The sequence below is a fragment of the Podarcis gaigeae genome (genome assembly GCF_964106915.1).
Source record: "Podarcis gaigeae genome assembly, chromosome: 3".
In the NCBI taxonomy this organism is placed as follows: Eukaryota; Metazoa; Chordata; class Lepidosauria; order Squamata; family Lacertidae; genus Podarcis; species Podarcis gaigeae.
The window spans coordinates 16689272-16703679 of NC_139680.1; the positions used below are offsets into that span (position 1 = coordinate 16689272).

Sequence of the window (14408 nt, forward strand, 5' to 3'; positions counted from 1 at the left end):
CGCCTCTACTTGGTAAGGCCCTAGCTGCTTGTGCCCTAGTTTCTTCTTGGCTAACGATCTGGCTGGAACTGCTTGTGCTGCCAACCAGACCCAGTCTCCCACCTGGATGTCCTCCCCAACCCTCCTGTGTCGATCTGCCTGCACTTTGTAAGCCTGTTTTGCCAACTCTAACTGCCTCCTGAGCTGCTCGTGGATCTCCTGCAACTCCGCTGCCACTTCCTCTGCTCCCTGTGGCTCCCCCTCCCGCACTGTGTCCAGACCCGGGAAGGTTCTGGGATGCCTCCCGTAGTTGGCAAAAAATGGGGTCACCCCCGTGGACCCGTGCTTCGTGTTGTTGTAGGCAAACTCGGCCAACGGTAGATAGTCCACCCAGGTCGATGGCTGCTGGTTCGCGTAGCATCTCAGGTACTGCTGCATGATGGCGTTGACCCTTTCCGCCTGCCCGTTAGTTTGCGGGTGTCTCGCCGACGCCAGGCTGACCTTGACGTTCAGGAATCCCATCAGCTTTTGCCAGAAGTTGGAGATGAACTGGCGCCCCCGGTCGGACAAAATAGACCGTGGTAGGCCGTGCACCTTGAACACGTGGTCTATGAACATCTTAGCGGTCTGCTCGGCCGTGGCCACCTTCGCGCACGGAATGAAGTGGGCCATCTTGGTGAACAGGTCCACTACCACGAGCACTGCCGTCTTGCCCCTTGAGCTGGGTAGATCTGTGACAAAGTCCAGGGCTACCCTCTCCCACGGTACGAACGGTGTCTGTAGCGGTTCCAACAGGCCCGCCGGCGGCTGGTGCACAGGCTTAGCCCTTTGGCAGGTGTCGCACCTATTGACATAGTCCGCGACATCCCCCCGCATCTTAGGCCACCAAAAGTCTCTGGCTACTAAGTCCACCGTCTTCTCCTTGCCGAAGTGCCCCGCGCTGGGCGCGTCGTGCAGCTGTTGCAGGACCTTCGCGCGGAGGCTGTCTCCTGGTACGTAGAGGACTCCCTTGCGTAGGAGCAGGCCGTCTCGCACTTGGAATTCGTCGCCCCTCGCCTTGCCACTGCACACCTCCTCCATCTTGGCTCGGGCGAACGAGTCTGTTCGCAGCGCGCGGCGCACCGCGTCCAGGTCCACCGTGGCTGACGCGCATGCCCACGCCTGTGGTGTGAAAATGTGCTTGGCCGCCGCCGGTGCCTCTGCCTCCAGATACTGCGGTTTTCTGGACAGCGCGTCCGCCAAGACGTTGCTGTTTCCTGGGATGTACTCGATTCTGAAGTCGAAATCTGCAAAGAACTCCGCCCAGCGGATGTGTCGCTGGTTCAGGAACCTCGCCGTGCGCCAGTACTCCAAGTTCTTATGGTCTGTGCGGACCTGCACCGTGTGCTTGGCTCCGACGAGGAAGTGCCGCCACGCCTTGAAGGCTGCATGTATGGCCAGCAACTCCCTGTCCCAAATGGTGTAGTTCTGCTCCGCTTTGCTGAGTTTTCTGGAGTAGAAAGCGCACGGCCTCCAGTCCCCCTGGTGGTCTTGCTGCAACAGAACGGCTCCCACGGCCCTGTCTGAGGCGTCCGTCTCCACTCTCATGGGCCTGCTGGGATTTACGTGCAGTAGGTTCTCTTCGGAAGCGAAGAGCTGCTTGAGCTTCTGAAAGGACTGCTCTGCCTGCTCCGTCCAGATGAACCTCTTCTTCTTGGAACTGAGGGTGTCGGTGATGGCCGCTGTCTGCATGGCGAAACCCTTGATGAACTTGCGATAAAAGTTGGCAAAACCGACAAACCTCTGTACTTCCTTCCTATTGCGTGGGCTCTTCCAATCCAGTACTGCACGTACCTTGGCACCGTCCATAGCCAGTCCCTTGTCGGACAGTTTGTAGCCCAAGAAATCCACCTCCGTCTTGTCGAACTGGCACTTCTCCAGCTTGGCGTACAGCCTGTGCTCCCGCAGCCTCTGCAGAACTTCCCTAACATCTCTCTCGTGAGCCTCCGGCGATTCCGAGAAGATTAGGATGTCATCCAGGAAGCAGACGCATTTCTTGTAGAGGAGACCCGCCAAGACATGATGCATGAAGGCTTGAAAGCAGTGGGAACCATTTTTTAATCCAAAAGGCATAACTCTGTATTCATAAGTGCCCAGCGGCGTAAACATGGTTGTTTTCCACTCGTCGCCTTCCCGTACGCGAATGAGATTGTACGCTCCGCGCAGATCCAACTTGGTAAAGATGCGACCCTTCCTCACCGTCGCCAGCAGGTCATCGATCTTGGGCATAGGGAATGCTGAGGGCTTGGTCTTGAGGTTCAAGAAGCGGAAATCAACGACCAGCCTCTTTTGGGGCGTGTCCCGCTTCTTTACAAAGAACACGGGACTGCCTCCTGCCGCCTTGGACTCCCGGATGAATCCCCGCTTCAGGTTGTGATCTATGAACTCCCTGAGCTCTTGCAATTCATCCTCAGACATGGAGTACAGTTTCCCCGTCGGGAGCGTCGCCCCGGGCAGGAGGTCGATCTTGCAGTCGTAGGGTCTGTGGGGTGGCAGCTTATCCGCCTCTTTCTCGCAGAAGACCTCCAAAAACTCCTTGTATTTGTTAGGCACCGCTTGCAACATGCCCAAGTTCAGCTGTGGTCCATCCTCGTGCCCCTCATCTTCCAAGTCCGCCAGGATGCAGTGTTCTGCGCAGTAAGAGGAGCCGAAGGTCAGTTGCCGCTGGTACCAAGCTAATGCCGGGCTGTGCCTATCCAGCCAACTCATTCCCAACACTATGGGCGTGTCTGACAGGCGGGTGACGTTGAAGCTGATGACCTCACGGTGGTTTCCAATGCGCATCACCATTGGCGGCGTCTGCTGTAGCACTTGCCCTCCCAGTAGCTCCCTGCCGTCCACTGTGACGACTTTCAGAGGTACCGCCGCTGGCAGAAGGGCTATGCCATGTTGCTGGAGGAACTGCATGTCTATAAAATCTGCATTGCTCCCCGAGTCTACGGTGATGGGAATTTCCACCAGTAGCCCATTGGGGAGCTGAAGGGATGCGGTGAGCTGCACTACTGGTTTGGGTGGGAGGGGGTCGGTGGGCTGTAAGATCCCTGGGGATTGCTTCACTGACTTGTCTGGCTGGTCCCCAGAGACGCCATCTCCAGCCAGACAGTGGAGTTTTCCTGCTGCGACTCCCTCTGCTGAATTGCGTCTGTTACTGTCGCTGCGGCTGCAGTATGCTTGTGAAACCGCTGGGGACACTCTTTTGCCATATGCTGAGCACTGTCGCAGATGTAGCACTTCCTGGTTCCTCTAGGAGGCTTCATCTTGACTGCTCCCGGAGTTAGGGCTCCGACTGTGGAGTGAGCCTTAGCACCACCTATCTCCATCGGCTCCTCTCCCCCTCCCAGCGGAGGCATGGATCGAGCGCGCGCCGCCTCCTTGGGGAAGGGAGGCAGTCCTTTCGCTGGCGTGCGTCCCAAATGCCCTTCCTCCCTGCCCCAAGGGCGTCCTTCCAACCGAACCCCAATGGAGAGTGCCCGTTCCACCACTTCCTTGGTGGTTTGGGGTCTTCTCCCCCTTGCGATCTCATCTTTCACAGCTCCGCTCAACCCCTCCCAGAACAGGTCTCTGACGGCAGGCGATTCTTTCTCCCAGGCTAGTACATTCACCAATCCGAAAAAACGTGCATGATATTGCCTCACAGTGGCTTTACCTTGTCTTAGTCCGTGAATCTCCCTCCTAGCGATATCCACATCAATCTCAGATAAAAAACACGCATCCATCACTTTAATGAAGGCAGCCGCATTTTGGAGGGCTGGATCCTTGTCTCTCCATAGATTGCGCAGCCACGATTTTGCCTCCCCCCGCAAATGCGAAATAATAAATCCCACTTTCTCTCCCTCATTTTTAAAGTCTTTGTCAAGCAGCTGCAATGTATAAATCACATCTGCTCTGAAGTTAGGATACTCCTGCAGGTCCCCATTGAAGTGAGATACCAGGCTCCCTCCTCTGTTTCCCAGCCCAATCCCTTCTGGTCTGGTGGCTGGTAGCCTCTGTGTACTTAGCACTTCTAACCTGGTTCGCAGATCCTGGCAGGCAGCAGCTGCTTCCTGTTCTTTCTTTCTGGAAGCCGCAATTTCTGCAGTCAACTGCGTCACTGCGTTTTGCAAACTCGCTATCCTCTCTTCGGTAGTCATTTCCCTGTTTTTCGTGAGCTCGCGAAGCACCAATCTTCACCCCTCGCTGCTTTCCCGCACTCCACGAGGTTGCAAAATTGGTGAAAATGTGAGGGGACTTACTGTCAGGACTGCCGCTAGGTCCCAGCTCACAGAGGACCAACGCCCAGTGGATATTATATACAAAAGTCTTTATTGAAGTTTAGTTTCCATTTCCAAGCTCTGGGCGCGCAGGCCCACGTCTTAACGCTAGACCGGCTAAGTCCCCTCTGACTCACTGCTCCACCCACACCAGTTTAAGATTCTAGCCTGGCTCCACCTCTTGCGCTGCTCTTTCCTGCGTTGGGTCCTTCTGCCCTCTGGGGTTCCCTCCTTCCTGGACTCCTCTGACGCGGAGCCTCCTGAGTCTTGCCCCTCCCTCCGGCGGGCTTTAGGACCTGGCTCCCTTCCCGGGCTCCCCGCTGTGCCGCGCTCCTGTACATTTGAACTTGGCGCGCGCGCCCAGCCGGTGACTTTCCTTCTGACCGTTTCCCCGCTTCCTGATGTGGGTGTTGCCAAACCTGACTCCTCTCCTCCCTCTGGTGGTGAGGACACTGGTCCCGACTCCTGGGACTCCCCCTCCCCACTGCGCTCTGGTGGAGACGCTGGCCCTGATCTCCAGCTGCTGTTCAGAGACTCCCCGCTGGCCCCTCCCTCTTGAGGTTTCTCCCTTGGAATCTCCCTTGCTCTGGCCACCGGCGCTCCCTTCTGTGAGTCCTCCGATTCGCTAGAGAGGCTTGTGGAATAACTCTGGCCACTGTCACTGCCTGCGCCCCCCTCGTACTCCTCCTCCTCACTCTCCATTTGCTCCCCCTCCTGTGTCTCTCCTTCTGAACCCCTGACAGCAACAATAGACATTATGGTGAGGGAGCTGAGGTTTAGGACATTCTATATAAAAGAAGCCTGGGCTATAGGAAAGTTAGAGCTCAGGTTCCTTTTTAATTTCGATCCCTTTCTGTTTGCTTGGCATATGAGTAGAAACTGCCCACAACACCAAAGCAGAAAATTGACTGTTGTGACTGCACAATCAGATTTCAGCCATGTTGTGTTAGTTCAGGTTTGTTTTGGTCTGTGTCTCTCATTGAAGGGGATTTATCCCCATTCCCAGCTATTGAAAAATAAGACAGGACCAAACATAAGTATTGTTGATGGAAATGACCAGTGTCTTCCTGGACTGCCTTAATAGAAACTTTCTCTTGCCCATGAGTTCCCTGTCCGGCTAATGATTCGCATCTCCAGTTCCCATTGCAAAAGAGATTTGAGTGGATAGTCACCTTTCTGTATGAAAGGTGCATGAAATTTTATTTGAAGGCCAAACCCAGTTTATTTCCTTGCCTGGATATGTAGGGCGTCCAACTTACTTACTTACTTACTTACTTACTTACTTACTTACTTATTTATTTTTGGACCAGTTATATACTGCTCGTAGTTAAACCAAACTCTTAAGCGGTTTACAACATAGGTTAAAACATCTTAAATACACAGCAAATACCAAAACAAAAAGGAAAGAATTTCCACATTCTATAAAACTAAACAAAATAGAGCATCCTTATCAGTATCAAAATAAACATTGCCAAATAAAAATCAGCTGTATAAAATGCAAGGAAAATCCATAGTAAAGGACTAAATTGAAGCAAAATAATTAAAAATGAAAATGAGCTAAAAGGCATAAATTTCACCTTTTCAAAAAACAAAACCTGATTCGCAATGAAGCAAAAGAAAATCAACTCATTCCTCCCCACCATCGTACATCAACCAATCATCCCATTAAATGAATAAATCCATTTAGATGCCCAGCTCCCTATTCTCTATTTTTTCTGGTCACTGTCAATAATGTGGACAGGCAACACCATTTAAAACTGCTGCCGCCGTGCCTGGGAACTTCAAGACCGGATTATTGCAATGCACTCTGCGTGGGGCTGGCCTTGAAGGAAACTTGCAACTGGTCCAAAATGCAGTCGCCACATTGCTGACTGGGCTTCCATTTAGAAACCCAGTTCCAAATTGAAAGAGTTGCATGGCCGAATTCAAACACATCAGTGTTTAAAAAGCCTGAAATGGCTTAGGCTGCAATTGTTTGAAAGATCGCCTATTTCCGTTCACACCCTCTCCACTTTTAAGATCAGCAGTGTGAGCCCTCTTGGCAGTTCCACCACCCTCAGGAGCTCTGGTGCGGTGGGAAGACTGGGAGGCGGTATTCTCTTTGGCAGCTCCACCAAGGTGCATCCAGCACCTCCATTCTGTAGTTTTTCTTGTATGTTGAAGACACACCTCTTTCCCTGGCCCATGAATGATATATACTGTAGTTTTCTGTGTATAAGACTATATTTTTTCCTAAAATTTTGAAGTTTAAAATAAAGGGTTGTCTTATACACAGATTGCGCATAGTTGTTGTTGTTTAGTCGTTTAGTCGTATCCGACTCTTCGTGTCCCCATGGACCAGAGCATGCCAGGCACTCCTGTCTTCCACTGCCTCCCACAGTTTGGTCAAATTCATGCTGGTAGCTTCGAGAACACTGTCCAACCATCTCGTCCTCTGTTGTCCCCTTCTCCTTGTGCCCTCCATCTTTCCCAACATCAGGGTCTTTTCCAGGGAGTCTTCTCTTCTCATGAGGTGGCCAAAGTATTGGAGCCTCAGCTTCAGGATCTGTCCTTCCAGTGAGTCTCCTCCAGCACCATAATTCAAAAGCATCAATTCTTCATCAATCAGCCTTCTTTATGGTCCAGCTCTCACTTCCATACATCACTACTGGGAAAACCATAGCTTAAGCTATATGGACCTTTGTCGTCAAGGTGATGTCTCTGCTTTTTAAAATGTTGTCTAGGTTTGTCATTGCTTTTCTCCCAAGAAGCAGGTGTCTTTTAATTTCGTGACTGCTGTCACCATCTGCAGTGATCATGGAGCCCAAGAAAGTAAAATCTCTCACTGCCTCCATTTCTTCCCCTTCTATTTGCCAGGAGGTGATGGGACCAGTGGCCATGATCTTGGTTTTTTTGATGTTGAGCTTCAGACCATATTTTGCGCTCTCCTCTTTCACCCTCATTAAAAGGTTCTTTAATTCCTCCTCATTTTCTGCTATCAAGGTTGTGTCATCTGCATATCTGAGGTTGTTGATATTTCTTCCGGCAATTCTCAGCCTTTCGCATGATGCATATAAGTTAAATAAGCAGGGAGACAATATACAGCCTTGCTGTACTCCTTTCCCAATTTTGAACCAATCAGTTATTCCATATCCAATTCTAACTGTAGCTTCTTGTCCCACATAAGATATTTCTCAGGAGACAGATGAGGTGATCTGGCACTCCCATTTCTTTAAGAACTTGCCATAGTTTGCTGTGGTGGACACAGTCAAAGGCTTTTGCATAGTCAATGAAGCAGAAGTAGATTTTGTTCTGGAACTCTTTAGCTTTCTCCATAATCTAGCGCATGTTTGCAATTTGGTCTCTGGTTCCTCTGCCCCTTCAAAATCCAGCTTGCACTTCTGGGAGTTCTCGGTCCACATACTGCTTGAGCTTTCCTTGTAGAATTTTAAGCATAACCTTACGAGCGTGTGAAATGAGTGCAATTGTGCGGTAGTTGGAGCATTCTTTGGCACTGCCCTTCTTTGGGATTGGGATGTAGACTTCTCCAATCCTTTGGCCACTGCTGAGTTTTCCAAACTTACTGGCATATTGAGTGTAGCACCTTAACAGCATCATCTTTTAAAAATTTTAATAGTTCAGCTGGATAGTGCATAGTACATTTTCTTAATTTTGAGTCTTATAATAGGGGGCGTCTTATAAATAGAAAAATACGGTATAAAGGAGCCACCCTATTCTTGTGACTGTAATTTGTTTTTAAAATTCTATTTTAATTGTATTAAAATTGCTGTAACCCATTGTGAGATATTAATGGAGCAAGGAAAAATAATAACAACAGCATGTCTTGGGTGCCTGTGCAAATTCTTCTGCATAGAGTAGCAGCTCAGAGAATCATCCCTGTGTAGGGCTCTGTGGCCTGTATCTCAGAGCATTTCTTCAGTAGTCAGGCGATGAAGGAGCTCATGGCGAATAAAGGAAATAAAGTGGGAAGCATACTTGCTGCCTGGACCTGCATTATATAGCATTTGACTGTAGTGCTTGATAAATACTGTTTTGCCTATCAGGTCCTGCTGTGATGCAGCTATTGGATTTTCCCAATCTTGTGAGATTGGAAACGAAAACATTGCAACATCTGAATATTCTTCATGTAAAAATTGCACCAAATAACATTAGCGGTAATATCAAAGGTGGTATTTCAAATTGGGGGTTGGAGGGTGCCAGATTCACAGCAATTATAGCAACATTCCTATTTTAAAAAAGTGGAATTGGGCTTTGAGGTGTGGAACTTCTCATAGAAGTGCTAGCAGTTCAGATGAATTTGTATTACATATTGATGTTTGGAAATGCAATGGATTGCTCTGAAAATAAGGATATAGTTCAGTTACTAGTGCTAATAAAAATGTGCAAAAGTATAATCTTACTACTATTTAATTTGTAGTTGAAATGACTAGTCAGGCTGAAGACACAGATGAACCTACAGAAACCCAGACAGACAATTAATTTGTAGGTAAGTCAATTCACTTTTCTTTTCTGTCATCATTTTTTCTTTTCATTAGCTGGCTCATGTATGATTCATGTATAGTCTTTCTGCAAGTTTTGGGCCTGTAGAAGCCAAGAAAAACAAAAGAAAAAGAGCATGAATCATACTTACATTCCAGAATTCTAAAATTCAGGAGATTGTATATGTGCCAATCACAAATTCAGTCCCAGCTGTCAAGGGCTGAAGATATGTATGGGCAACAGAACTCCATTATATGAGTATCTGAGTAAATAACTGGTGTGAACCAAACTTTACAGCTGCAACCATTTTCATGTTTGCAGAGAATTGAAAAAAAAGAAAAGAAGAGCTGCCACCATTTCAGACACAGCTGCTAGTTGTTTCAGAGTCATGCCAGATTCACCTTCCATTTATCTATGTGATGAAGGAAAATAATGCTTTTTCTGAATTGGCCATGACATCACTTCACATGCAAAAGGGGTGGGGAGAGATTCTGCTACAGCAGATATGCCACTACTGTGTCTGAACTTTATAATATCCTACCCATGAAAATGAGTGATCATTTCTCTGTATATTACTGTATATACAGAAATGTAGAGGTAAAGGGTTTAAAGTGGTCTACGATTAACCATGAAATCCTACACATGTCCTCTCAGAAGACATTCAGTTTAATAGGACGTATTCCGAGTTAAGCATGTCTAGAATTACAGCAATGTGACCTACATACAATTTTAAATATATATATATATATTAAAAATGGAAATTAGTTGCCAAATAAATCCGGTAACAACGTTCTGGATGACATCCCAAGAGAGGATGTATTCTGTGGTCACCAAAGTGGGACCCATGGGCACAGATGTGCCCAGGCAGACATTTGCTTGAACTCACAGGATTTCTTCCACCTGATTCTTGCTCAGTTTATTCTTGAAAGAAGCATTCTATTGTTGCCAACAGAATAAGTTGTGTTGTGTCTGTGTCTGTTTCCTCGGTTGACATGCCCTACGGCCCCAAAAGCTTGGCAACCCCTTAGATATGTATATTTGATTTATTTGCATACCATCCTTCATCTGAAGATCACAGGGAGGTTCACAACATGTTTGTGTGTGTATTAGACCAACAAAACTCCAGCAAAAGCAATGTGAGCAATTAAGAATGATGACTTTTTTAAAGCTGGAACTCACCGGAACTCAGTTCCAGCACCTCTCAGGTGAATGCCATTGCCATTTTAAGAGAACAAGGGAGATGTTCTTGCTGAGTTCTTCTAGAAAAATAGCACTGCAGAATGAGCATGTTGAATTACAGCTTAGGAAGATGATAAGCAATACATACTGGCTAGAATTAATCTTTGCAGTAGACTGGCTTTTGAACTGTCCTAAAAGATGTGCCAATTCAGAGTTTGGTTACAGAATAAATAAAATAATAATAATAATTACTCACAAATATTAGCACACACATATCAGCTGCATTCCTAGATAGAAAGACAACAACCTGTGGCTTGCTGAAATAAGACAAATTCCTGTCACACTCTAATTATAAAATGCAGTTTTGAGAGCACTTTGGAAGATGGGTACTACACACAGAGAGACACACAGAAACAAATCCGTTTCTACCATTCTTTTGTAATGCTTGTTACAAGATACCAATATCATATAGACCGTGATGAGTTATTTACACCCATAATGGGATTTTGTGTATCTCAAAACCAAATATAGAAGCTTTGTAACAGTGGCAGTTCTGTCACAGAGATTTTCAAAGCGTCTTATTACTATGTGTACCTTTTTGTCCTTGTCAGTATATTGACAATATACTGCAGAGCTGCGGATGAGAGAAAGAAATAGGGCCCTGCTATAGCCTCCGTTTAAAAAGTTGTCAGGCAAAAAGGAGGGGAGGCCACACACAGCATAACAATTAAAATGCTACACTGAAATTCTTTTCAGTTTCACTATCTAATTCATTTTCATTCTCTCTCTCAGCATTTATATACTAAAAATAAAGCTATCAAGTGCTTGCCATTTTAGAAATAGTTTGAAAGGCTATGACCTCCATTGAGCAGAAAAATATAACTAGTTTCTATAAATTGCTTTCATCTAAATGGAAAGACACTCTTCTTCACTGAGTAGTGAATTGAATTATTTATTTTCCCCACAAATATATGCATTAGGAGATATCAGGTGGAATTAACAAGCAAAAAAGAAATAAAAAGAAAAAAAGAAAGTTATTAGCCAATTCCATTGAATCTTTGTATGTTTCATTCTCGAGGAAATAAAAATATCTGATTTGCAGAAGGTGGGAGCAATGATTCAAAACTTAACCTACTCTTGTACCTCAATACCTCATGTATTAGCCATGGTTAGATAGACTTGACCAGGGTTGCAGAGACGGCAACCACAATTCATTTATTTTTATATTGTAAGTGAAAATTTGTTTACAGTGCATATAGGCTAAGAAATAAGTCTCACTGAGTTTAATAGGAACTATGTTCAGGTAGGATTGCTGCCTTAAAGTCTCCACTAGAAGGTCGGGCAACTTGTGCACACGTATAAATACAGATATTTTAAATAAATGTTTATTCAAAACAAAGGAAAGAATGGACAAAAGTACAGACACTCCTATCTCGGTATAATAAGCTGAGGTACTGTCAGAGCCGCCCCTAGATCCCAGCTCACAGAGGACCCATGCCCGGCTGTAGTTCTGTACAAAAGTCTTTACTGACGTTCAGTTTTCATTTCAAAGCCGCAGCGTGCAGCTCTACGTCTTAAACCCTAGACCGGCGAAGCTCCGTCTGAATCTCCTCCCCTTCCACACCAGTTTAAGACTCTAGCCTTGCTCCACCTCTTGCTTAGCTCCTTCCTCCTCTGGGCCCTCCTGCCCGCTGGGGTTTCATCCTTTCTGGACTCTTCTGACGCTGACCCCCCTGATTCTTGCCCCTCCTTCCGGCGGGCTTTAGGACCTGGCTCCCTATCCGGGCTACCTGCTGTGCCGCTCGCCTGTACATTTGAACTTGGTGCGCGCGCCCAACCGGCAACCTTCCTCTTGACCGTTCCCCCGCTCTCCGATGGAGGCGTGGTCAATCCTGACTCATCTTCTCTCGCTGGTGGTGAATCCGCTGGCCCCGATACCTGGGACTCCTCCCCCCCCACTACGCTCTGGTGGGGAAGCTGGTCCTGATTTCCAACTGCTGCTCTGGGAGTCCCCGCTGGCCCCTTGCTTCTGGGGTGTCCCCCTTGGGGCCCCCCTTGCCCTGGCCACCGGCGCCCCCTTCTGTGAATCTTCCGATTCGCTGGAGAGGCTCATGGAATCTCTCGGGCTACTGTCATCTTCTCCTGCGCTGCCCTCGGATTGCTCCCCCTCGCTCTCCATCTCCTCCCCTCCCTGCGCTCCCGCTGCGTCCCTGACAGGTACGAATGCCATCGTTTGGCCACACAAACAGGTTCTTCCCTCCTCTCCTCATGTGAGCCACACAAAAAAGCCAGAAAGCCTTCTACTAACTGTAGTTTAACACTGAAGTTATTACCAGCCATGGTTGGAAGTTGGCTTAATATTCTTGTTTGTTCTGAGGCCCTTAACCAGTTTCCCAGTTTGGTTGAAACAGGAAACTCTACTTAAAAGACAAAGGTGCTGTCTGTTCAGCCGAAAGGCTCATTCATTCTTTGGCATCTTAAGATGAGATAGATATTGACAAAGTAGTGAAAAGATAATATACATGTAACAAGAAATTGGGGGAATGAAGGACACGGATAAAATATATGAGAAACTCATGCAGTGTAGTGAGTTGAAGAGATGGAAGACAGGATAAAATAATACTTAACCAAACATGAAGCAGTATAATTACTTACTTATAATAAAAGATAACGTAATAGCAAAGAAGCCTGGAGGAGGAGAGAGGAACCCAGCCAGGTATGCCTGTATATGCAGAGAAAAAGCTCAGAAAGACGGGGGAAACTTCAGAACAAATAATCCCTTTCACTGCAGACCTTTTACAGAGTCTAGTGTTATCGCCTTGTCTGATCAAAAAGCTTTTGTCATCTGCACTAAAGAAACTATAAGGAATCACTAATTGAATAAGCCATTTTTTAAAAAAACAAAACAAAAAAAGCTATCTCTAATTCATTTTTATATCATTATGTGATGTTTCTCAGAGTCCTTCCACTTTCGCCCGCAGAAGCTTTTAAAAATAGCAAGTAGGCAAAAGATTAGAACTTTGTGACGGCTAGAAACACACGTTCTAAGCAGATGAGATCACTCTCTTCCTTTCAGTCCCCACAAAGCTAATCAAAAAAAGGAAGCATAAGCTTTATGATGCACCACGAAGATAATTCAAGGTGATTCAAAATTAATAACTGATGCTAATAATGCTTTGGATGCAAGCTCACCATTTAATTACTCTGTGATAATCAGTTTCTAACATCCTCATAATTAAGTGCAATAGTTCATGGTAATGCTGGTGGTTAAAAATATGGATGTCACAAAGGATAGCAAATACTGCATTTGTAATATGCATCTACTAGCTCACTGCCATGCTCATTTCATTGCGAGACAAGCATCTCCACCCACAAAAACGGTGCAACCCAATTACAATTAATTACAATTTGTCCCACTGTTGCACCTGTGTGACCGGCATTCATAAGACAAAGCTGGCTGCTGTTGGTGCACGCTTAGGACTTTTTTTGTTAATGTTTTTTAACTCCTTACTTGGACTTACTGCTTATTGAGCATCCATCCCGATTTGTTTGCACCAAGTTTGCAGAGAGGTGAGAAGATGTTCCGGTAACTTCTTAGTGAATAGCATACAACCTGAAAACTACAGTGGTACCTTGGGTTACATATGCTTCAAGTTACATACGCTTCAGGTTACAGACTCTGCTAACCCAGAAATAGTACCTCTATTCAGGATGAGAACAGAAATAATGCTCCAGCGGTGCGGCAGCAGTGGGAGGCCCCATTAGCTAAAGTGGTGCTTCAGGTTAAGAACAGTTTCAGGTTAAATACGGACCTCCTGAACGAATTAAGGACTTAACCCGAGGTACTACTGTATATGGAAAAAGCTTATGCCCCAGTTCCAAAATTAGAAATCCTTAAGTTAAGCCGGAAAGTTTGATGGTGCAGAATGCAGGCCAGAGCCAAACCACCAAACAGAAGGGTCCAGGAGGCAGCTGCTCCTCAGTTTCTCCTCCACATATTTGCAAAGCCAGGACTACTAAAATGTAATGTCAGAAGTTGCCTTCCGAAAACACAGGTAAAAGTATGTCGTCGGTGGTCCTGTAGAGTTCTGTGACATTACAGTAATTTCATGATGAGTTGTTTTCTTTCCAGTACGTTTCCTAGCACAATTCAAAGTGTTGGTGCTGACCTTTAAAGCCCTAAACGGCCTCAGTCCAGTATATCTGAAGGAGCGTCTCTACCCCCATCATTCTACCTGGACACTGAGGTCCAGCACCGAGGGCCTTCTGGCGGTTCCCTCGCTGTGAGAAGCCAAGTTACAGGGAACCAGACAGAGGGCCTTCTTGGTAGTGGCACCCGCCCTGTGGAATGCCCTCCCACCAGATGTCAAAGAGAAAAATAACTACCAAACTTTTAGAAGACATCTGAAGGCAGGCCTGTTTAGGGAAGCTTTTAATGTTTAATAGGTTTTTGTATTTTAGTGTTCTGCTGGAAGCCGCCCA

General features: G+C 46.6%; 1 protein-coding gene and 1 long non-coding RNA gene across 6 annotated transcripts in view; one reads left to right on the forward strand and one right to left on the reverse strand.

The window, feature by feature from the left end:
* The window catches only part of MACROD2 (mono-ADP ribosylhydrolase 2), a 981328-nt gene that overhangs the window by 962119 nt on the left and 4801 nt on the right, over positions 1-14408 (forward strand). For all 4 annotated transcript variants that reach the window (XM_083730558.1, XM_083730560.1, XM_083730559.1 and 1 more), the window contains one exon: positions 8686-8754. In XM_083730558.1, coding sequence (XP_083586684.1) covers positions 8686-8747 — 62 coding nt within the window. In that variant the 3' untranslated portion in view covers positions 8748-8754. The remainder of the gene's footprint in view (positions 1-8685; positions 8755-14408) is intronic.
* Positions 1-14408, reverse strand: part of LOC310840758 — a 76246-nt gene that overhangs the window by 40552 nt on the left and 21286 nt on the right. The window lies entirely within an intron of this gene.